Here is a 25,930-nt window from a genome sequence, read left to right as displayed (position 1 = left end):
TATTTTATCCTTGTAATTTATAATTTTTATTTAATATATAATTTTAAATTTGTAATCTATAATTTATAATTTAACAACACTAAAAAAAAATTTATTTAATATGTAAATTTAATTTTTTAACAACACTAAAAAATTTAATTTATAAGACCATAATTTTTAATTTATTATTTTTAATTAAATTAAATTTATAATTTAAATTTTTTATTTAATATATAATTTTAAATTAACAACACTAAAAAAATAATTTATAAATATTTAAAAGACTATTTTACCCTTTTCTAATTGTTTGCCAAGTAATAGCATGAGGGTAAAATAGATATTTCAGAGCCTAATTCTATGGAATATCAATCTACCCTCTCATGTGATAAGATAGTCCCACAAATATGAGACTAATAGTTCGAGAAGATTATTAATCCAGAGCAAAAAAAATTGAAACAAACAATGGACTATTAATTTGGTAAAACTAATAATCCAATCTTACACTCTAATCCTTCAAAACAAACACACCCCAGGGCTAGCCGAGTACCAAATGAGACCTTAAGATATGTTTGGGCATGTTCGATCCGACCCGATCCGAACTTGTGGGTTCCACAAACAAAACTGATGAATCCAAAACCAAGTATTACATCATTACAATCCCCCGTTCAATCGGAGCCACAAGCAACTACCTTCCGTGGCAACCTCAGATCCTCTTACCACTCTCTTCAACTCTGTATATGGACTCTCTCTCTCTCTCTCGCCTTCCTGGTCAGCCTTGCACACACACGAAACAAAGCGTAACACGCCACATTTCAACACCCATTTATTAGTACCTACTTCCTCCTCCTTCAACCCAACAACAATAAAACAGAGCAACACAACAATGGCGAAATTCACATTCACAGCAGACCATAACTTGTTCTGTCTTTCACACCAAACCCCATCATCGTCATCATCATCTCACACCTCTATCTTTAACCCTTCTTCTCTCAAACGCCATCACTTGCGTGTTGTGTTCCCCTCAAAACCCATCTCCAAATTCGCAGTTTCTTGCAGTATCAAAGAGAAGGAAAATGTTAAAGACAGCAAGGAAGAATCCACTGGACTAGTACTGAAGAAGGGGCTTCAAGTCGATGATGAATTGGAATTGGAATTGGAGCAGACTTCTGTGGGTCGATTGGGGGATGAAAGTAGCTCTCACAAATTGGGTTTTGATTGGACTTGGCCGCCATGGAAGAACGTTCCTCTAAGATATAAAATCATTGGCACAACCTCGCTGGCCTTCGTTATTTGTAACATGGATAAGGTATAGTCTATTTTTGTGCATTTCTTCATACAGTTTGTTGTCTTTGGGAAATTGGGTTTTATTAATAGTTCTATTTTTTGATTGGATTGTTAGATTGTAAGGTCATCTCCAATCCTTTTACTTTAATTGAGTACAAGTTTGAGTGTAAAAAAAACTTCATTTGATATCAAGCACTCTAATGGATAAAACTCAAATTCGAGTAAAGTTGTCAAAAGTGTTTAGTTTGAGTGGAAGGTTGGACTTAAGGAGATTAGTGGAAAGTTTGGGTGAAAATGATCCATAGCTTCTGTTTCCACTCACAGCTTTCTCTCAATTCATACACCAGTTTTCATTCGGAAGTTAATTTCCGAACAAAGTTTCATGGTTCAGAAATCAACTTCCAAATGTAAACCAATGGTTCAGAAATTAACTTTGGAATCATAAGGTTTTGTTTGGAAGTTGATATCAGAACCAAAAAAATGTGAACTGAGGAAATTTGTTGTGTGAAAATGAAGGCTCCCACAATGCCCAAGTGTCAAGTTTGGATTGGATAGAAATTTGAGAAAAGGAAATGGATTCCCTTGATTTGAGTAAAAGTTTTGAGTGAAACTCAATTTGGTATAGGTTTGAGTGAAGGAGGGGATTTTAATGTCTTTTTACTCAAATTTAATTTTGAATCTAGATTTCAGTAAGGGTTGGAGATGCCCTAAGTGCATTTTGGGAAAAGTGAAGAAGAGTTGTGTAATGATAACATTGATTATTGAATAATTTGTGTTGTGATTGGTTTAAATTTGTTGAGAGACATGATAGCAAAAATTTATGGCAAAAATATATGTAAAGGATTGCTTGTTGGGTTATTTATTTATGTATTTTCAATTTCAGATTGAGTTAATTTGTTTGTATCAATGTCTGATGGGTAGGTGAACTTGAGTATTGCAATAATTCCAATGTCACACCAGTTTGGATGGAGTTCATCTGTTGCCGGATTGGTGCAATCGTCTTTCTTTTGGGGTTACGCATTAAGTCAGTTGCCTGGGGGGTGGCTTGCAAAGACATTTGGTGGGAGGTTAGTTATTCAAGTTCCAAGTTATTTGTAATTTGATTACATGTATTGGATGTCTAGCTTGACTACTGTGAATTTTGCTTGCCAGCTGTTGTTGAGGACCTTTCTCGGATTATCAGATATTATCTGTTGAAAATACTGATACACACACGTTATGAGTTCTTTCCATTATAGAAATTTAATGAACTCAATGAAGCTGAGTTATTGCCACTATACGTGTAGTGAACTCAAAGAAGCTCATGCATTCTATGCAATGTATTACTTAACATAGGTACACATATTATCAAAGCAAAGTGAGAGAAAACAATAGTTTGTGTAGGAGTGAAAATGGCAAAACTATGTCACTACATCCTGTTAAAAATTGTGTGTGTGTGTGAGAGAGAGAGAGAGAGAGAGAAATTTCATGATGGGTGAAACTTTCCTTTTCTGTTTTTTTTTTTTTTTTTTTTTTTGGTTCTCATACTGGCTGCATAGGGGTAATGCTACTTATCAACAACAATCAAATACTAATCCAGAAGTTTACTTACTGTCAGTTGATGGATTCAAAGGCTACAGAAATTTAATTTAGATTTTCCTAGTTATGCTTAAATTGATTAGCTAAAAAGGCTAGTATTCACTTCAATGGACAAGCATCAGTGACAATCTGCAATTTTTTATGTGGTTCAATGTAACATAAAAACATTTATCAGAAGCGGCCAAGAAAAACAAAAAAAAAAAAAACCTGAGAACTCTCTTCATGTTCAATCTTTTTCATCCATCCATCAAATTCCACTCTTGCTTAATTTCTTTTGTCACCAAATAGTTGCCTAGGTTATGCTAGTAGAGACAAATGTTGCATACTCATCATCACTCATAGATATTGTGCTTATTGAGCTTTCTTTTTGCCTGAACTCTCATTTTTGTCACTTTTTTTTTTCCGCCTCAACTATCCAATGTTAAGGTATTTGTTCAGATTGCACAAGTGGTTGGTCCACAGGAATCAGATCCTCTTATAGTCAATTCCCACATCTCGATTCTGATAAATCACAAGGATTTCCCACATATATTTATATGGGATTAAGCAGACAATCACACAACTTAAGTAACTCAAGTTTGTTGGGGAGTTATTTCCTGAACCTAGTTTTGTAAAGAGTCAGAAATGACTGCAACAACAGTACATGCACAGACATACTTGAAGCATTCTGTCTTTGTTTTTTTGGGTTAATTTTGGTAGTGTGATCTAGATATTAGATTAACTAGTTTTCTTCTTGTTGCAGAAAAGTTCTTGAGATTGGAGTCTTGATCTGGTCACTAGCTACAGCACTTGTTCCTGTTCTTGCTGGATTTATGCCTGGACTAGTTTTGTCAAGGATATTGGTAAGTTGGAATTTAAGTCCTTTTCATCAACTTACGCTATTCTGGTCCGACATCCCTAGTACCCTACGCATTTTTCATAGATTGAATTTTTTTAAACTGCCACTGATATCATCCTTGCACAGACGTGTAACTGATTTCATTGACTGGTTCAGTTTTGTTTCATCCATGCTCACATTACCTCATGTATGACTACTTGGTAAATCTTAATTTTTTTAGATATGAATGATGCCGCATTCAAATTTTTTATGTTCTATAGTTCAGCCTAACATTTGGACCCTAACCATCTTATTCATTATTTCTCTTTTGTACAAACATAGGTTGGAATAGGAGAAGGTGTTTCCCCATCAGCTGCAACCGATCTGATTGCCAGGCATGTTTGACATTGAAAAGTAATTTAGAGGCATGTTTTTCAATGAACTGTGTCAACTGATATTTGACTAAGATCTTGGATATACTTTTCTCTAATGTGGTTCATGTATTAGATCATTGGTTGGCATTTGTGTTTTTCAGGTGTTCTAATCTTGTCATTTGTGAAATTTTCCTTGAAATTATTTTGGAGTTGAGATTACTTTTTTTCGATTGGCTACTGTAACATTTGTGTGTGCCAAACATGTATACATGTTTCCTATTATAAAAAAAGATAATAATAATAAATATATAAAAACGGAAAACGTTACCAAAAGCAAGTATTCTTCATTATTTCTTGGAAGTATTCTAGGAATTTTTCAAGACCATTTCCATGAATTTTGCAGAGGTTCATGCTTTGATTGCAGTGTCTTTATTGGAACTTGGAAGGATCTTTTACTATTACTGCTGCTATATGCTCTCTTGATCATACTCGTGATAGACATTTTTTGTTTCTGGTCTTCTGAAATGCTAAACCCCTTTTTTTTTAATCTCTGTTTTACTTCATTAATTTGTTTTGCGTTCTGTTGACATTTTTGGTATTATCTACCCTGTATGCAGGACAATACCATTGGAAGAGCGCTCACGAGCAGTATCATTTGTCTTTGGTGGTTTAAGTGTTGGAAGTGTCGCAGGGTATGTTTCCATCAGAATGTAGCAAGCATTCTGCCTAATAACTTCTCTTTTGGCATTGTAGTTATTACTGTATAGTGCATACTTCAGCAGATTTATGTTCAATAAAAAATTCCAGGCATGGAAATCTAATTACAAGGAGTCTCCCCATTCTTATTGTTAGATGCATAATATTTGATTAGGAATAGAGATAACTTTTTGAAGCTTGGGTAACCAGCTTGGGGAATGATAGAATATCACCCCTTATTTATAGATGAAGATTAGGGTTTACAAGGAAGGCAATTTACAAGATGATCCCTGAGTGCTATCCCTGAGTGCAAAAAATGATTACAGACAAACCCTAGTGTACCTTTCGGCTAATATAATATGCTAACACTCCCCCTCAAGCTGGTGCGAAGATATCTCTCATGCCCAGCTTGCCTAATATGTCATGAAATGGTTTATTCCCAATCCCCTTGGTGAGAATGTCAGCAAGTTGTTCACCAGACTGGACAAAGGGAGTACAAATGATACCACTAGTGAGTTTCGCCTTAATGAAGTGGCGATCAATCTCAACATGTTTTGTCCTGTCATGTTGCACTGGATTGTGAGCGATGTTGATGGCGGCCTTATTATCACAGTATAACCGCATGGAGTCTGTCTGAGCAATACCTAGATCATGCAACAATAATTTGATCCATAAAAGTTCACACACACCTTGTGCCATAGCTCTAAACTCAGCTTCTGCGCTTGACCTGGCAACCACATTCTGTTTCTTACTCCTCCAAGTAACTAGGTTGCCGCCAACAAATGTGCAATACCCTGAAGTTGATCTCCTGTCAGTTACTGACCCAGCCCAGTCAGCATCTGTATAGGCTTCTACACGAAGATGATCATACTTTGAAAAATACAGACCCTTACCAGGAGCAGACTTCAAATACCTCAAGATTCTCATGACAGCCTCAAGGTGAATCTGATGAGGAGCATGCATAAACTGACTAACTATACTGACAGCAACAGCAATATCAGGACGGGAGTGAGATAGGTAAATGAGCTTACCCACTAATCGTTGATAGCTCCCCTTATCCACAACTTCTCCTCCTTCATCATCTCCTAATTTCTGATTGGGTTCCAGGGGGGTGGCACATGCCTTGCAGCCAAGCATCCCAGTTTCCTTCAATAGGTCAAGCACATATTTTCTCTGTGAGATAAATATCCCATCCTTAGAGCGAGCAACTTCAATTCCCAGAAAATACTTCAAGCTGCCCAAGTCTTTGATTTCAAACTCTTTAGCTAAATATTTCTTCAACAGAGGTATTTCCCCACTATCATTGCCTGTAAGAACTATGTCATCTACATAAACAATAAGTGCTGTAGTTTTACCATGTGAGGAATGTTTCACAAACAATGTGTGATCTGCCTGACTTTGTTTGAAGCCATATTTAAACATAGCCTGAGTGAATCTCTCAAACCAAGCCCTTGGAGACTGTTTGAGACCATATAATGACTTCCGAAGTTTGCATACTTTGCCTTCTGTTTGATGATCCTCAAAACCCGGAGGAATGTCCATATATACTTCTTCTTCGAGGTCACCATGGAGAAAAGCATTCTTGACATCAAACTGATAAAGCGGCCAATCTAGATTAGCTGCTAGAGAGAGAAGTACTCTGACTGAATTCATTTTAGCCACGGGTGCGAAGGTCTCCTGATAATCAATGCCATATGTCTGAGTAAACCCTTTTGTCACAAGTCTTGCCTTGTAACGCTCAATAGACCCATCTGCTTTGTGTTTCACAGTATATACCCATTTACATCCCACAGGTCGTTTGCCCGGAGGTAATTCAGTCAATTCCTAAGTGCCATTCTTCCTAAGTGCTTTCATTTCCTCAATCATGGCTAGTTTCCATTCAGAGGTAGCAAGGGCATCCTGAAAATGGTTAGGAATGCTAACAGAGGAAATATTGGACACAAACGCTCTATATGAGGATGACAAATGAGAGTATGATACAAACTGTGAGATAGGATGTTGAGTACAAGATCTCACACCCTTCCTCTTGGCAATAGGAACATCAAGATCAATGGACTCGAGAGATTCAAAGTTACCTCGACTCTCATCAGAAGCAGGAGATGGCAGTGGGGTAGCAGAAACGGTCCCGTGTATCCAGTTAACTTGTTTTCTGTCTATGTCCCGGACATAAACATGCCCGTCCGTATTCTTGGTGACAGTGGGTTCTATAGTCCCAGTAGAAGAGGGGGGTTCAAGAACAACTGGTTCCACCATAGGAGGCACAGAGGGTGGTGCAAGAATAACTGGTTCCACCATAGGAGGCACAGGACTCACTTCACACCAAGGCTCCCCCGGAAATGAGGACGGTGACACCGGAGAGGACAAGAAAAAGGACTGGGATTCAAAGAAAGTTACATCCATGGACACAAACCACTGACGAGAAGAAGGGTGGTAACATTTATACCCCTTTTGAGTAGGAGAGTAACCAAGGAAAACACACTTAAGGGAGCGAGGGTCCAACTTACCACGAGAGGGGGAGTGATTATGGACAAAACAGACACAACCAAATATTTTGGGAGGAATAGAAAACAAGGACGGAGAACCGAGGAGGACATGAAGCGGAGCCTGTTTGTCCAAGACCTGGGTAGGGAGACGATTAATAAGATGGGCAGCGGTGAGAACAGCGTCGCCCCAATAGGGCCGAGGCACATTCATAAAAAAACACATGCACCGAGCCATGTCAAGAAGGTGCCGATTCTTGCGTTCGGCCACCCCATTTTGTTGAGGGGTATTGGTGCAAGAGGTCTGATGGATAATGCCATGAGTAGAGAAATATTGCCCTAACCCTGAATCGATGTATTCCCCGCCATTATCAGAACGAAATATTTTGATAGTGGCCCCAAACTGAGTACAAATCATCTTATGAAAAGTGCGAAACACAGAGAAAACCTCACTCTTATCTTTCATGAGATACACCCAAGTAGCACGAGAAAAATCATCAATAAATGTAACAAACCAGCGATGACCTTTTACAGACAGAACACGAGAGGGACCCCAAACATCAGAATGTATTAATGAAAAAGGAACGGAGCTTTTATTCAAACTGGGAGCAAAAGAAGCTCTATGTTGTTTTCCAAGTTGACAAGACTCACAAAGAAAGTCAGACACATGATGATTTGCGAAACTAGAAGGAAATAAATGCTTAAGTAAATGAAATGAGGGGTGCCCAAGACGCCGATGCCACAGCCATAAATCAGCGGGGGTAGTAGAAGATGTGGTGGAAGAATAAGCAAGTGTGTCCGGTTGATCTAGGAAGTAGAGACCATTTTCGGCACTACCACTGCCAATCGTCCTCCCCGTGACAAGGTCCTGAAAAAGACAATGATCAGGAAAAAACGTCACACTACAATTCAAATCTTGGGTAAGACGACTTAAGGATAACAGATTAACAGAAAACTTGGGAACATGGAGAACAGAAGATAGATGTATGGTAGGAGTGACTTGGACTAAACCTTTTCCAGAAATGGAAGAAACAGTACCATCGGCAATCCTAACTTTGTCCTGACCTGAAGAGGGCTTATAGACAGAGAAAAGATCAGAGGAGCCAGACATATGATCTGAGGCACCAGAATCAATAATCCAAGGCAAGGATGTATGACACAGGAAAGCACAAGGAGAAGATGCTAAGTTACCTGAGCGGGCAAAGGACGAGGAAGCGGTACTGAGAGCAGTAGAAGATCGGCGTTCCAACAATTGGCGCAATGCATCCTCCAGCTCAGTATCAGAAGTTTGGGTAACAGAAGTAGAATTAGAATCAAGGGTATCGACGGCACTAGACTGATGAGCCCGGGAATAGGAACCACGTCCTCTAGATTGGCCTGACCGACCTCCTCGAGAACCAGACCGATCACCTCGACCCCCGGATGGAGTCCCATGAAGCTTCCAACACGTCTCACGAGTATGTCGCGGCTTTTTGCAATAATCACAGAATACAGATTCCTTATGAGCAGACGGAGGAGGCAGGCTGAGGCTATCTCGAGGAGTAGACAGTAATGCGGAACGGTCAGTAGAGACAGGGGACATCATGGCAGACCGGCGACTCTCCTCATTTTGTACATAGGCAAATGCCTCCTGAAGTGAAGGAAGAGTATCCATACTCAGAACTCGACCCCTAACTGGATCATACTCCACATTTAGGCCGGCCAAAAATTTAAAGACCCGTTCCCGTGCGATGAACTTTTTGTACCCGATAGAATCAGTAGGGCAAACGGGCTTATAGTCTTCCAGGTGGTCAAGGCGTTTCCAGCCGTTGGTGAGGAAAGTGAAGTACTGAAGAACAGTTTGCTCCCCCTGAAGTGAGCTCTCAATAGAGCGGCGCAACTCAAATGCCTGTGAAAAATTTCCTTTGCGGGAATAGGTAACAGCCACAGCCTCCCAAACGTCCTGGGCAGTCTCCATAGACAAGTATCCCTCACCAAGTTCTGGAACCATTGAATGGATAAGCCAACTCATAATCAAAGAGTTGGTAATCTCCCATTGGTCATAACCTGAGTCAGTGGTACTAGGTGCCTGTATCCTGCCATCAACATACCCCATCTTTCCTCTGCTTTTCAAAAACAAAGTCAAACTTTGAGACCATGCTAGGTAGTTTTGACCATTAAATAGAGAGGTGGTGATTTTCAGACTAGGATTGGGGTTCTCAGTCATGGTAGTAGGTAGAATGGGACTCTCACTCTTTGGTGTTTGAGAAGAAGGGGAGACACTGGTGGAATCTGTCATGGATACAATACTACCGAACCCGCAACAAAACTAGTGACAATCACAAACCCGGAAGGTGGTAGTGAGATAACAGGCACAATGACTACTATAAAGACATAACAAAAACTTAAGAAACCATTTTTTTTTTTTTTTTTTTTTTTTTTTTTTTTTTTTGTTTGGTTTTTTTGTTTTTTTTTTTGTTTTTTTTTGTTTTTTTTTTTGTTTTTTTTTTATATATATATATATTGAGTTATTTATATATATATAAATATATATATCAGGTTATATTTATATATATATCAGCATATATATCTATATATATATTTATATATTAAGTGTGTGAGATACCAGAGTGACGGGCTGAGGCGAAGCAGGGCGATGTCGACAGAGAGAGGCGAAGACGACAAGGGCGATGGCGGCGGGAGGAGATCGACGGGCTGAGGCAGGAAGACGAAGCAGACGAAGCAGACGACCAGACGAAGATGAAGCAGACGAGCTGAGGGACGAAGACGAAGCAGACGAAGACGATCCAGACGAAGACGAAGACGACAGAGGATGGCTGGAGGAGATCGACCTAGCAGATGATCCAACTAGGTACGTTTTGAACCCTAACCCTAGAGGTGTAGCTCTGATACCATGAAGCTTGGGTAACCAGCTTGGGGAATGATAGAATATCACCCCTTATTTATAGATGAAGATTAGGGTTTACAAGGAAGGCAATTTACAAGATGATCCCTGAGTGCTATCCCTGAGTGCAAAAAATGATTACAGACAAACCCTAGTGTACCTTTCGGCTAATATAATATGCTAACACTTTTTTCTTCTTTACACTTACAGTGTTATACCAAGCAGCAATTGTTAGAAGGCTCAAGTATGGGAAGGATGTAATGAGATGGAAAAATAGTAGAGGGAGATTCTCTGTTAGATCCTTTTATGCTTGCTAGACTGGAAATGGTCAAAATTTATTTTTGTGGATGAGAATTTGGAAAACAGGGGTTCCCACAACCGTGTTTTTTTTTTTTTTTTTTTTGGGATAGCAGCATTAAACTCTATGCTCCCTAATTGGTGTTTTATGTGTTGGAAGGTGGAGGAGTCAGTGGATCATTGATTATCCCACTCTACTGTGGCAGGAGATTTGTTAAAATCCACCTACTCTCCACCTACTTCACCCACTTAAACCTACTCCACTAAACCTAACCCACTACACCACTACCACCTCCACTTCACCTACTCCTTACCTACTACACACTCACCCTCTTCTATATATAGGAATCATGAATCATTGTAATTGATATAACATTACATCAAGCAATAATAATACATACAATTTATTCTCTCTCTTTCTCTATACATTATTTTTTACATGGTATCAGAGCGATAAGATTTAAGCCTGTATTTCTTTCTCATCGGCGGGCAGCCGGCCGACACCTTTGCCTTTGCTGCCCGCTGGAATTTTTCTACACATACCTTCCACTCTCCACAGCCGTAACTCTGCAAGAAGAGAAACTTCGCTCCATCATTTTCTTCCACGAATCTTCTTCGTGGCTTTCGAGCTCGTCTCTCACTATCTCGTGCAATCGATCTTTGCACTTCATCGCCACATGTGAGCAACCGTGGCCGTCGTAAACGCCGAAAAAGTGCAAATCCGCCGGATTCTGACTACTCCGGCGGCAAAGCAAGGGGTGAATGGCCACAGCGTCTTCCATATCTCTCCTCCTTCCACGCACAGAAGTCATGCCTAACTTAGGGCATTTCTGAGCCACCTCAGGCTCGTTTGTCACATTTGAAGTCGGAGATGCACACTGTTTCGCAGACGTCGTCTCTGATTCACCGTTCTCCACCAAACGACCTTCACTAATCACGCAATTCTCAACTGCTTTTCCGCACTCAGACAGCTTCGAATCTGCCACCAAAACATCCAATTTCTGACGTTTTCTACCGTGCTCTTCCAGATTCTTCTCAGCTTGGTGATAGATTTTTCATAATGGTTGCTACCGCCGCTACTTCTGCATTTTTTCCAGTTGCATCTCCTCCACCCGATTCTGGTGCCAAGACATCCAGCAAGCTTGGAGGACCTCCAGCAAATGTGGATGCACGAGGGATTAAATCAAAATCTGCTGCCACTGGGGGTTTGCAGGTTAAGGCCAATGCACAAGCCCCTTCCAAGGTAAACGGTACCAAAGTTGGTGTAATGGAAGGGCTCAAGAGTGAGGATGATTTGCCATCACTTCACCAAAGGACTTTTATCAACCAACTGTTCACCCACGTTGGGCAGTGTTACAGCTGCAAATTTGTCTTCTTATCACGTGAGGTGATGATGAGATTTGTGAATTATTTGAAGTGGTTTGAGCTGGAATGCATATCTTCAGAAAAGGAATGTGCCGGTAAACCTAAGATAAACTATGTTAATATGTTACGGTGTGTCTCTCTCTCACTTTACTTTTTCCACCACCCACAACACATTATCATCGCCATTCCCTAACCCACATGGACTTGTTCCCATCGTTTCATACAACTCATCATTCATCCCACTAGAATATATAGAATATATATATATATTTAAAAAAAAAAAAAAATACAAATTTGCACACCAAACCTTCCCTTATTTTATTCATGTTGGGGCTCACCCCGATCACCATTTTACACCAAAAAAAAAAAAAAAAAAAACAACAACAACAACCACAAGATTTGTTTTCTTTTCTGCAGACGGCCACCCACCGATCTCACTTTTTCGCCTATTCCGCCGGTCTTTTCTTCTTGCCTCCGTCCTGGGCGGCCCTTGACGGTGTTGCCTCCGTGTTTCCCACTCCACTGGGCACGATCACTCCACCCTGCTCCTCCACTGCAGCATATGGCGGACCTCCAAAACGGAACATCACGGTGGCCTTCCGCTTCAGCTCCTTGTTTTCCGCCTTTAGCACACTTATCTCTGCTCGCGCATCCTTATACATGCGTTGGAGCAGAGCAAGCTGGGAGTTTAACTGCTGCACCTCATTTGCCCTACTCTGCAGCCGGTTCGACAAGTTTGTAACCGCAGTCATGGTTTCCACACATGACTTCAAGGTATACTGATTGGCCTCCACATCTGACTGCACTGCCATTCTTTGCTCCACCGACCGCATCGGAAAGTTCAACGGAGCAAACTCCGGGGCGTTTGGTTGAGGTTCACAGGCCACCGCACCAGTTATCTCTCTTGTTGACTCGTTGAGGTCGGGAAAGAGAGTGAGCAGACCACGGGAAGAAGAGTCTATGTTCTGGGTAGCTGAACGGGAAGAAGAAGCCATGTTTTTGGGTTGCTCAGTGTTTCAGAGAAGGGTTGGTTACAGAATGTTACAGAGAACGAAGAGGTTTCAACTGGTTTGTTATGCTTCCAAGCCTCAGACTTCGCTTTGGTTTATAAAGACAGAGACGACGAGGCCGACACGCGCTCTGTCAATCACGTGCATCGCCGCGTGTCAGGCGCCCCTTTTGATGGCTCGACGCTTTCTGTCGGGCACGTCTTTTGATGAAGTGGGCGCGCCTTTTGATGGCACGCCTTTTGATGGCACATCTTTTTATGAATTGGGCACGCCTTTTGATGGCACGCCTTTTTATGGATTGGGCACACCTTTTGAGGGTGCGACTTTTTATGGGTCCGACAAGACTCTGTAAACTGTCCCGACATTGATTCCGGTTAGTTTCTACAAGGGTCCGACAAGACTCTGTAAACTGTCCCGACATTGATTCCGGTTAGTTTCTACAAGGGTCCAGCAAGACTCCGTAAACTGTCACAACAACTGTCACAGCATTATCTGCTACAACGGTCCGACATGACCCCATAAACTGTCTTCTACATCGGTCTGACACCGCCATCCAGTGTCCTCTACACCGTTATGACACCACCATACAGTGTCCTCTACAACGTTATGACACCCCCATACAGTGTCCTCTACAACGTTATGACACCACCATCCAGTGTCTTCACCAATGGTCTGACACGACCATACAGTGTCACCTATCCTCTTTTATTTTTATGTATTTTCTTATTTTGTTACTCTCTCCAAACTCAAGTTGGTTAGTTCCTATCCCCCTTGAGTTTGCGGGGGGCTGTTAAAATCCACCTACTCTCCACCTACTTCACCCACTTAAACCTACTCCACTAAACCTAACCCACTACACCACTACCACCTCCACTTCACCTACTCCTTACCTACTACACACTCACCCTCTTCTATATATAGGAATCATGAATCATTGTAATTGATATAACATTACATCAAGCAATAATAATACATACAATTTATTCTCTCTCTTTCTCTATACATTATTTTTTACACAAGATTTATGGAGCTTTCATTTTTCTATTTTTGGGGTTCAGTGGGTTATGTCTTATTCTGAATTTCAATTTAGTGTTGGGTAGGAGTTTGCTACTGGAAGAAGGTGGCGAAGACCTAGATAATTTCATCTTTATGCTTGTGGTAGGGCATCTGGGGGGAGCAAAATCGGCACACTTTCAAGGGTGTAGATATGATTATATACAATTTAAAACCGTCATTATTTCATACTTTTCACTTTTGGTTGAAAGAAAACATTTGTGAATCCTCTTTCTCTCTTTTAAATTTTGTAGAGGAGCTCAATTTGTTGATAATCTTTTGTTTTGACCCCTTTGGCGCCATTGTTGGATTTTATCTACTACCCAAAAAAAAAAAAAATTAAGAATACTTTTGTTCTATGTTACATGGACTTGGATACGGTACGAGTTTCAGTTGTGGGTGTGTCGTATTGTCAAACCTCCCTAAACACTAAATATAGGATTACAAGGATATGTACCCAAAAGTTGGGTATGGGTACGCGGACACGTCTTGAACATGTAAATATGTTGTATAGGGTTTAATAGTATCGCATAAGATGATGTTATTACTTAGGAATGTACTTGAAATTAAATGGGATTTAAGAAAAAATGAGATTTCTATCTCCCATTCATGTGAGAGGTTAGAAACTTTTATTCTTTATTAAATGTGAGCTGCTTCTTCTTGAAAAACCGTGAGAAAGATCCAAGCATGTAATTTGGGTTAGGGATTGGACAGACATCTCACACTCTTACATTTATCATAGCCTATGAAGCACGGATACTCCGAAGTACGTATCAGATATAGCAAAGAAGTATCCTATTTATTTATTTTTTTTTGAATTTCGGATATGTTTGGGATACGCGAGGATACTTTAGGGGATCCTTTCGGGATATGGCGGGGCAAAAAAAATAATTTTAAAAACTTATAATGGGGGTTAAACTGTAAAATAACAAAAGTAACATAAAATAAAACAAAAAAATCAACGAACAAAGCCCTAGGTTCGCGAACAGCAGCAGCAAAGGAGGAGGAGGAGTCGTCTCTATCAACCAACCAAGCCCTAGGTTCGCGAACAGCAGCAAGGAGGAGGAGTCGTCGTCGTCGTCATCGATCAGGGTTGTCCCTCTCTCTCTCTCTCTCTCTCTGTGGACAGATCTCGCTTAATCTCACTCACTCTCGCTCTCTCTCTCTCTCTCTCTCTCTCTCTCTCTCTCTCTCTCGCTTTCGCTCTCAATCAACCTCTCCCTGTCCTTCTATCGTCTCGCTCTCCCTTTTGATCTCTTGTTTTTATAGTACACAATTTTTTTTTTTCTTTTTCTTTTAAATATATTCTTTAAGATCTATAAAGTGAAATCAATATTAAATTTGAGATTATAGGGGAAATTTTTTCTCAATTTCTCAAGCAAAATTTACAGATTCTGAAAACTATGAAATTTCATGGTTTTCACATTGGCTCCATTTGAAATCATTTATATGTTAGCTTTTGTACTTATAAAATTTTAGATTATTAGTTTAAAAGAATTAAAATAAGTTGTAAATGTGTTTGGTTATGAAAAAAGTTGAACCTATATGGCTAAATAAATTGTCACATTTTTTATTTTTTTTGCAAAAAATATAAAAAATGTCCTCAAAAGTTATAATTAAAACAAATATATGTCACTTTATTTCTTCATACATATTTAAGGATTTCAATTATGCTAAAAAAACCCCACATAATATAGTTCAAAAAAATACATCGTCTTTTTTGGGCCAAATTACCTGAAAAATCAAATAAATTATAATTTACAATTGCAACTAAACACCATAAATTAATTTCTTATAAGCAAATAAATAAACTTATTAATAAATAAATGAACTTTGTAAATTCCTGTTAAAATCCACCTACTCTCCACCTACTTCACCCACTTAAACCTACTCCACTAAACCTAACCCACTACACCACTACCACCTCACCTACTCCACTAAACCTAACCCACTACACCACTACCACCTCCACTTAACCTACTCCTTACCTACTACACACTCACCCTCTTCTATATATAGGAATCATGAATCATTGTAATATATATCAATACATGAATCAATAATACAATTCTTTATTTCTCTTTATACATTAAATTTCTACATGGTATCAGAGCCATAAGATTTAGGCCCGTATTTTGTTTTCTCACCGGCGGGCAGCCGGCCGGCAACCTTGCCTTCGCTGCCCGCTGGAATTTTGTACACATACCTTCACTTTCCTGCCTCTTCCAACTTTCTTACAACTGTTGTCCCATAGATGTGCTTCATATCTACCGGTCCATCTATGCCTTGTGACACCTCTATACTGTGAAGTCCTCTGTCCAAATGCATCAATGGACTTCCTATGGACAACCTGCTTCTGATCAAGCTTCTCAGACCCTCTTTTCTTCCCCTCCTTGAATGGTGTTTGGTACACCTCATGGCCTCTAAATGCATAGTAATCTGAGTATTGCTGGGCTAATAACGAAGGCCTCTCGAGCAACTGAGATGGGGCTTCATATTCCCTTGCCCATCCAGCATCCATAACCATCACTTTGTCACAGTCCATAACTGTGGGTATTCTGTGAGCTATGCTGATTATTGTAAAAGACACAAAGTCCTCGCGAATGGTTTTCTGAATGACAGCATCGGTCTGGGAGTCGACAGAAGCCGTTGCTTCGTCCATAAACAGAATCTTGCTGTGTTTTAGCATGACTCTCCCCAAGCACAGAAGCTGTCTCTGTCCCACACTCCAATTGTCTCCGCCATCAACCACTGATGCATTGAGTTTTTCAGGCTTTGCAGCCACAACATCTTTTAGTGGTACTGTTTTTGTGCGAAGGGACAGAAATCATCACATTTCTCACCTTTTTTTCTTTTATTTTGTCCTCCACTTTACACCTCACATGCCTTCTCTCTGTCTAAAGAATAATTTTCCACCATCTCCCTCTTTTTCTACACAATATTTTTGTACCACCGCCCACTCCATGATACCAATATCAAAAAAAAAAAAAAAAATTTCATTCCAGTTAATTTTTCTGCATTACCACACCTACCATTCGAGTTTGCCAAACACACTTGCTTTATTCATATCGGGACTCACCCCGATCACCATTTTACATCCAAAAAAAAAAAAAAAAAAAAAAACAAACAAACCAACAAAAAACAAAACACCCACACCCCCAGTGGGATTTTTCTTCTCTACTCTACTGCGGGTCTCTTCTTCTTGCTTTTCTCTTGATTGTCCCGTGACTGCCCAGCCTCCATGCTTCCTAGACCACCAAGCAAGTTGCCTCCTCCCTGCTCCTCCACTACAGCATATGGCGGCCCTCCAAATCGGAACATAACGGTGGCCTTCCGCTTCAGCTCCTTGTTTTCTGCCTTTAGCACACTTATCTCTGCTCGCGCATCCTTATACATGCGTTGGAGCAGAGCTAGTTGGGCGTTTAACTGCTGCACCTCATTTGTCCTACTCTGCAGCCGGTGCGACAAGTTTGTGACCGCAGTCATAGTTTCAACACAGGACTTCAATGTATACTGATTAGCCTCAATATCAGTTTGCACCGCCATTTTTTGCTCCACCGACCGCATCGGAAAGTTCAACGGAGCAAACACAGAGGTGTTTGGTTGAGGTTCACTGGCCACCGCACCAGTTCTCTCTCTTGTTGACTCATTGAGGTCGGGAAAGAGAGTGAGCAGACCACGGGAAGAAGAGGCTATGTTTTGGGTAGCTGAACGGGAAGAAGAAGCCATGTTTTTGGGTTGCTGAGTGTTTCAGAGAAGGGTTGGTTACAGAATGTTACAGAGAACGAAGAGGTTTCAACTGGTTTGTTATGCTTCCAAGCCTCAAACTTCGCTTTGGTTTATAAAGACAGAGACGACGAGGCCGACACGCGCTCTGTCAATCACGTGCATCGCCGCGTGTCAGGCGCCCCTTTTGATGGCTCGACGCTTTCTGTCGGGCACGTCTTTTGATGAAGTGGGCGCGCCTTTTGATGGCACGCCTTTTGATGGCACGCCTTTTTATGGATTGGGCACGCCTTTTGATGGCACGCCTTTTGAAAGATTGGGCACACCTTTTGAGGGTGCGACTTTTTAAGGGTCTGACAAGACTCTGTAAACTGTCCCGACATTGATTCCGGTTAGCTCCTTCATGGGTCCGACAAGACTCTGTAAACTGTCCCGACATTGATTCCGGTTAGCTCCTTCATGGGTCCGACAAGACTCTGTAAACTGTCCCGACATTGATTCCGGTTAGTTTCTACAAGGGTCCAGCAAGACTCCGTAAACTGTCACCACAACTGTCACAACATTGTCTGCTACAACGGTCCGACATGACCCCATAAACTGTCTTCTACATCGGTCTGACACCGCCATCCAGTGTCCTCTACACCGTTATGACACCACCATACAGTGTCCTCTACATGGTTATGACACCCCCATACAGTGTCCTCTACAACGTTATGACACCACCATCCAGTGTCTTCACCAATGGTCTGACACGACCATACAGTGTCTCTTATCCTCTTTTATTTTTATATATTTTCTTGTTTTGTTACTCTCTCCAAACTCAAGTTGGTTAGTTCCTATCCCCCTTGAGTTTGCGGGGGCTGTTAAAATCCACCTACTCTCCACCTACTTCACCCACTTAAACCTACTCCACTAAACCTAACCCACTACACCACTACCACCTCACCTACTCCACTAAACCTAACCCACTACACCACTACCACCTCCACTTAACCTACTCCTTACCTACTACACACTCACCCTCTTCTATATATAGGAATCATGAATCATTGTAATATATATCAATACATGAATCAATAATACAATTCTTTATTTCTCTTTATACATTAAATTTCTACAATTCCCTCCCCACTGGGTGATGCTATATTGTTGGAATTGATGAAATTTAATTGAATTGCTGAATTTTTTTTGATGTTAATGCCAAAAGATAACTACATTAATGTTTTGCTTTAAGTTTTATTTTTATGCATGCTACATTACTAAAAATTGTAAAAGTAATATTTTTTACGAACGTATCTCCGCCGTACCCGTATTCTAATTTTTCAAATTTTGTCGTGTCGCCGTATCTGTTTCTGTATCAGTATCGTATCGTACCTGTATCTCGTATCTGTATCCGTATCCGTGCTTCCTAGATCATAGCCAGTAGATACGGGTACAGTAGGGTAAATAGAAGTGTCCATGTAACACTGATATTAATTTTTACTCTCGTTACTTGAGGTAAGATTGCTTTGAATGTAAGGCCTAGTTGTTCTGTTATGCATCTCTTTAGTATAAAATGATCTTCCACTGCTGTTTTGTACCACCGGTTGAATTTTCATCTTTTCAAATTCATTTGACTTGTATACAAAACAACATTGAATTCTGGAAAATTATTTGTGGAATTAGTGCTTCCTTTTGGTCCTTTTAGTAGTCATGGATGGGATGTTTTGATTCTGAAAAACTCATGCAAGCAATTTGTTATGTTATCTTTAATGTTTTCATTCATGACTATTTCAAGCTTGAACTATGTGTGGTGGAGATGAGAATTGGTGCAAAAGGCCGTAAAAGGTTATAGCTTCAAGTAAATTGTCATTATTGGTTGCTCTCTTTTGTTCTTGAAGTTTTTCTCAGAAGATGATTACTGCAATGCCAAATTTCTCATTATTAGTGATGTAATCCATGAATCAATATCTCCTGTTGTATGAGTCTTTTGGGTCTTAGTATAAGCGCTGTCGGCCAAGTTTAGTGCATAAATTTATTTGTGGTGCTCGCTGTTTATTTGTTAGCCACTTCTGACTTGGAGAAATTTGCAGGTTTCTTTTGGCTCCTCCCCTGATCCAAAATTTTGGTTGGGAATCTGTATTCTACCTATTTGGCCTTTTGGGGATAGCCTGGTGAGTAGTTGTTATTAGAACTGTTTATTGTATCACATCCTTCCTTCTCTTCAAACTAAGATAATTATTTTCCATGAGTAGCACCCTTTGTACTGATAGATAATTGCCCCTTCTTCCTTTTGTTTGGACGACTTGTTCTAAAAGATGCTAAGAATTTGTAGTTAGATTTTTCACTAAAGCAATCAGTTTAGAAGTGAAGGAACTTTTTTAATTTGTGTGATACATCTAGCATTTTTTTTTTTTTTTTGAGCTAAATGGAAGAAAATATTTTCTTGGTTTCACAGCTACCAATCTTTTTCAATTCTCTCTTTTAAAGAAATTCTTCAGTCAATTTGAAACCAAGAAGGATTTTGATTTGCCAATATGAGCGTCTGACCAATTTATGACTTTTTACTCATGTCATTGCCCCAAAATTTGAAGGTTTTCGGGATTTCAGTTTCTTGAAGAAGGAAAACCTTCAGCAACCATGTCATGTAAGCTCATGTTTTTCTTTCTTGTCAATTATTCTTTATTTTTTAAAAATTTGTCATAGCCAACCTGTTTACTACTTATCTAGGAGTTTATTCAATATCAACGACATTTATGGTTTGCATCATGGTCAATAATGCAGTTTGTAGAGCAGAATCCTTTTGAGATTACCAGTCTTGTAACCCCTTTTGTGGCTTGGTCATGAATGATTTTAATGACAGATTATTATTTCATAGCTGGCTTGTATTTTACTAGAAATCCTCTCCCTCCACAGGGCCCCAGTCCGTCTCTGGGAAGAAATCATGGAATAATTCTTTGCAAGAGTTGGGTGGCTCACTCAAGGTATGCTACATTTTTTTCTTTTTAATTTGTGTTTCTTTATATATATATAGAGAGAGAGGATATTTTTCTGTGTCAGAAATGTGTTGAACAGTTTAGGTTAGATTATTAATGTGAACCAAGTTTGTGAATTGTAAATGGATGCTCATTATCATCATTGGTCTTGGAGCTATGTCAGTTTGGTTGTATATGAACATAGATATCAGTTATGCAGTTCCTCAAGTAGCTGATAGCACAAATGCTGGTCAGAGTCCTGTATATTGAGAGATACAATATCAGTTGGGCATGCCCAGCCTCACTCGAGCACCAATCAATAATATTTTCCAGACCTAGATGTTGGGTTTTGTCTTTAATTGTACCACATAACAACGAACATTCTTAGTTTAATGGAATTTTGAATTCTATATGTTGGGATATATTAATGATTGGCATAAAAAAAAAAAAAAAAACCATCACTAATACATCCAAATTTTTGTCTGACTTGTGCACCATCATTAGTGAGGCATTGCCTCGGCAATGAGTTTCTGAAAAACAACATTTCAATTAACAGTAGTCTATGGCTCCATGCCATTCTTTCACTTACTACATTGAAAACATAAAAGCATTTGCATTCACTTCACCCCCCTTTTGCCAATTTATGGACATAGCAACACTTAAGAAGCACACAAGCTGATAAAAATTGGTCTCATCAACTGTCAACATTTTAGGCACGGAGAAAGTAGTGAGTGCACCATCCAAATTTCTTAATGGACTTGATTATTATAATTCATTCCTGAATTACTTATTTCTCTCTCACTAAATGCTGATCCCAAAGTGCAAAAGTTTTCCCGTGAATGAAGTGGGGCATTGTGTGTGAATTGGAGTTCATAACTAATCTCAGTTTGGGACACAATATGAGCTATCTTACATAGACTTGTATGTGGTGTCTGGTGAGGATATGTGTCGGATTAACCTGATTCTCTTATCCAAGGACACTGGAACTCAGCTATTTTCCATATTTCTTAAATTTTTCTTTTTTTGTTTCAAGCGTGAAATAGTGTTTATATGACAAACTTTGACTACCTAGACATACTCATTGGGTGCACGTCCAACTAGACATGTTGTACGCATATCCCACACACTTGTCCACGTGTCAAGTGTCCAACTTGGGTACTTCACAAATTTAGAATTGTCTAAATTTGTTTATTTTTATTTCTATTATCTATTTATTTATTGCTTATCCCCTTTTGTGTCAGTAAGTTGTGATAATTGTTTTTAATGCAATCAAAGAGTACTTCTGTGCCATTGGAAGTTCCAAAAATCTATTTTGATGGACTTTTAGTTTACTAGCCTTTTGTATTTTAACTGATTTTTTTGTTCATAGGATGTGCCATGGAAGGCTTTTTTCAGAAGTGAAGCTGTATGGGCGATGATATATGTTCATTTTTGTGGTAGTTGGGGTCACTACACTTGTCTGTCTTGGCTGCCTACTTATTTCAGGTATCTTTGTGACTTTAAGATATTTCAACTTTTCCAATCTTTGAATGAATTAATGTAGTACTGCACTTTCAGAAAGTCTTGTTGCATCAAACAAACAACTAAGTCATTCATTCATTGGAATGCCCTCTTGCATGCACATGCAAATATATATATTTTTTTCATTTTGCTTTTAGTCAACAACATTAAGCCTCCATGATAAATACATCTTTGTGTTCCTTGTTACATATTTTTATAGCAAAGTAATGATTTTTCAACTTATATTCCGTGTAGTGAGGAGCTGAACCTTAATTTGACGGAAGCTGCTTGGGTAAGTTTATAATATCATAGCTTGTTTGGTTCCAGTTTTCAGAAAATTCTACTTTTTTATTTTCTATTTTAATGTTTTCAATGAATTTTTTACTATTTTAAGCAATTTTTTTTAAAAAAATTTTTAGACACACCTAACGTAAATACATTTAAATATATGGCTTGTTTGGTTTGTGTTTGTCGAGTAATTTTTGAGATAAAAAGTACGAAAACTTGTTTGGTTTGCCTTTTTTCAGAAATGGTTTTGGAAAATTGTTTTGGAGAGAGAGTTTTAAAAATAGTGATTGATTTGATGTGTATGAGAGAGAGAGTGATTTTGGAAAGAAGCAAACCAAACAAAGTTTTGAGATTTTTTTTGAAAAAATTTGTTTAGTTTGATTACTTTTGAAAATTTGTTTGTAGAGAATTTTTCTCAAAATTTTTTCCCAAAAACAAACCAAACAAGCCCATAATATTTGTGAAAAAAATCTTTAAAAAATACATTAAATACCAAAAAATACAAAAAAAAAAACTAAAATTCAGTACATTTTTTTGTATTTATTAATTTTTAAAATATTTTTTTACAAATATTTTACTATTTAGATACATTTAAGTAAGGTGCATCTAAAAAAGTAAAAAAATTACTTAAAATTTAAAAAAATATTCACTAAAAACAAAAAAACACGAAAAACAAAAAACTCAGTTTTCAGAAAATTGAATTCAGAAAACTAAAACCAAACACACTGATTGGTTTTCTATTCCTATGTCACATTCTTTTAATCGAGGAAAAATGAATTTTCCATGGCTCAAGGTCCTACATGAAGAAGACTTCCACTGTAATTAATTTGTACTTCTTTATTTGTATTTTTCTATTTCAGGTTTCTGTGCTACCTCCATTGGCTTCTATTTTTGTTACGAGCATTGCAGCACAATTTGCCGACAATTTAATTGTCAATGGAGTTGAAACCACTACGGTATGGAAAACTTGCCTAATTTTTTCATATTTCAAATGCCAGAAGGGTTATAGAACCCTCCAATAAATGTTGGTCTTCTAACCTGATTATAAATGTCAAAACAAGAATGGATTAAATATTTGTTAACAGCTCTGTGTGTGTGTGTGCGTGTGTTTATGAAAATAAAATAAAAATCACTGCAAGTATACATAGTCTTCACTACAAAGAAAAAGAGGAGAAGCTGAAATTGAGGTCTTCTGGTTGTTGACATATAATATGAATTTTAAAATGATTTTAAGTGCTAAATGGATTCATTTTCATAAGGGATCCGAGCGGCCTTTTTACGTGTTGGCTGTCGGCTATCTAACACACAACCCTTCTCCTTAACCCGGGCTTGGGACTGGCGGAGTTGTTAACAACCCCGGCGGAGTTAAGTGCCAAATATTCACTATAAATCAAAATTAATGGTCACCTTTGTTTAATGACTGCATCTCTGTTCCTAGTCTAATTGTGAATGCTATTAGGAAAGGTCAAATGTGTCACCTAAATTATGTCCTGTTTGGTGCAACTTATAATTTTTATATTTATTTTTTGGAAATTTGTGTTACTTCTACTTACAACTTATGGGACAGAAATAGCATAAAAAAACTGATTATTGAAAAGTAGAGAAATGAGTGTTTTTTACTTATGCTTTCTATTCTAATTATCAACTTTCAACTTGCTAGAAGCTGCACCAAACAGGCCCTATAAGCATTGTGTTAAACTGGCTGGCTACCTTCAATTTTATTGCATCATTCTTTTTGTCATTGCTTCTATAGAACGTTTACTGTCTCAAGTGTCGTGCCTTGGCTTACAAGTATAACATAAAACTATAACTTAAATCTGGTTTTCCAAGTTGGAATTTTAACATTCATTTCTCATTTTATGCACATGAAGGTGCGGAAAATTTGCCAAACAATTGCCTTTTTGTCTCCCGCAACTTGCATGATTCTCTCCTCTTTGAATTTAGGATTGCCACCTTGGGAAGTTGTGGCGATCCTTACCGGTGGTTTAGCACTCTCGAGCTTTGCCTTGTCAGGTACTGAACAAAAGAAATTTGGTACTCAGATCATAGTTGATATTTTATCATTCTCTGGAGACCCCTTAATATCATGAACTGTGATGCAGGATTGTATTGTACCCATCAAGATATATCACCTGAATATGCAAGCATACTCTTGGTACGGAAGCTTACAAACTCGAAATTCGTAGTTGTTTTTCCATAAATGCAACCTTGATATGATCCTCAGACTATAATAGATAGTGTGAAGCCTTCTCTCATTTCAATTTCGTTGATTTAGTTTCTTTAGTAGTTTCAGCACTCCAATCTTAGCTCTAGGTCAAATCATTTGTTAATGTAAACAAAAGATGAGTATACAAAATATTTTAAGCAAAAGCATATAGCACATAAGCCTGAATCATTGCTTGGATTACGAGCCTCCACAAACAATCACAAAACCATGAACCGTCCATAACAGCACCTTCAATTCAATGGGTTAGCTACTAGAGTTAGAGATAGAATCCTGCATATATGGAATGATGAAGGTTTTTTTTTTTTTTAAACCACCTTATCTACAACGTGTCCCATATTAGGATTCAAATACATAGTTTTATCAGATAACCCATGGGGACATTCCATTGGTTATCGATCGAGTTGGATCCGATCTAATTTCCAGCAGTTTAAATACAAAGTGGTCGCCAACCATCTAGTGGTGTGGGTGAAAAACAGTCGTGACAAATGCATGATGGTACCTTTATTCCTTGGTTCAGGTGGTGAGGTAGGGTCAGATTGGCATGAGTATTATGTTCCAATCCAAATAAAAGATAAAAAATGTTATATACCTTTCTTGTCTGTCTTGTCGAAGAAAATTGCAGTCAATGCTTTTTTGTTAAGGGTTTATATGGTTTTTTTTCTCTTAAATTTGTCCACTCAGGGTATTACCAATACAGTGGGGGCTGTACCAGGAATTGTAGGTGTTGCTCTCACCGGTTATCTTCTTGATTCAACTCATTCATGGAGTGTAAGTTCCCTCCTTATTCCCTCGTTTAAGTATCATTGTTTTGTCAAAGAATGCTACATACACCGCATAAAACACCACCTACCCACAAGGTTGGTGGTGGCCACACCATCGGTGGCATGTCACTGGACTTGTGCCTACTTTGTTGGGTATCCATATTCTTACATTTCTTGCGACTTATAATCTTAAACATCTTTTTCTTCTATGTAGGTATCACTATTTGCACCGTCGATCTTCTTCTACCTTACAGGTACAATTGTATGGTTGGCTTTTGCAAGCAGCAAGCCTCAAAGCTTTTCGGAGAGCGATTGACGTCACTGCCGCCGAGCTCTTGATTAATTATCCTCAGTTAAGCATCAAATCAAAGGAAATTTCATCTACTACATTTTTACTAACTTGATCTTTTACAGCAGGTTGAGTAGGAGTTTGACCACATTCACTAACCACTTTTTTTTTTTGTGGATGTATCATATCATTGTTTCACAACTCAATGTAATTTGATGGATAGTGTATAAATGTGTTGTATACTTTTGATGATATAATTTCTGGGTAATAATTAATGTTGTATATGGTTGGTCACCAAAACCATCAAAACCATATAGTTTTTCATATGAAAAAGCTTTTTTAGGGTCCACAATGAGTAGCATTATTTT

The 25,930-nt window shown here is 38.7% G+C and overlaps 1 protein-coding gene across 1 annotated transcript; it reads left to right on the top strand.

Annotated features, from left to right (window-relative positions):
- The first annotated feature begins 630 nt into the window (after positions 1-630).
- PHT4;5 (phosphate transporter 4;5) lies at positions 631-25,886 on the top strand. The gene is made up of 15 exons (XM_028255817.2): positions 631-1,285; positions 2,185-2,330; positions 3,584-3,683; positions 4,001-4,053; positions 4,650-4,724; positions 19,616-19,696; positions 20,117-20,169; positions 20,439-20,506; positions 21,867-21,982; positions 22,253-22,289; positions 23,146-23,241; positions 24,157-24,298; positions 24,388-24,440; positions 25,194-25,280; positions 25,488-25,886. Exons 1-15 carry the CDS (start codon positions 863-865, stop codon positions 25,587-25,589), a joined length of 1,632 nt encoding a protein of 543 aa, XP_028111618.2. The 5' UTR covers positions 631-862; the 3' UTR covers positions 25,590-25,886.
- Positions 25,887-25,930: the final 44 nt, after the last annotated feature.

Source organism: Camellia sinensis, chromosome 5 (genome assembly GCF_055761805.1).
Source record: "Camellia sinensis isolate YWXY chromosome 5, ASM5576180v1, whole genome shotgun sequence".
Classification (NCBI taxonomy): Eukaryota; Viridiplantae; Streptophyta; class Magnoliopsida; order Ericales; family Theaceae; genus Camellia; species Camellia sinensis.
This window is presented reverse-complemented; position numbering and strand designations above follow the sequence as displayed.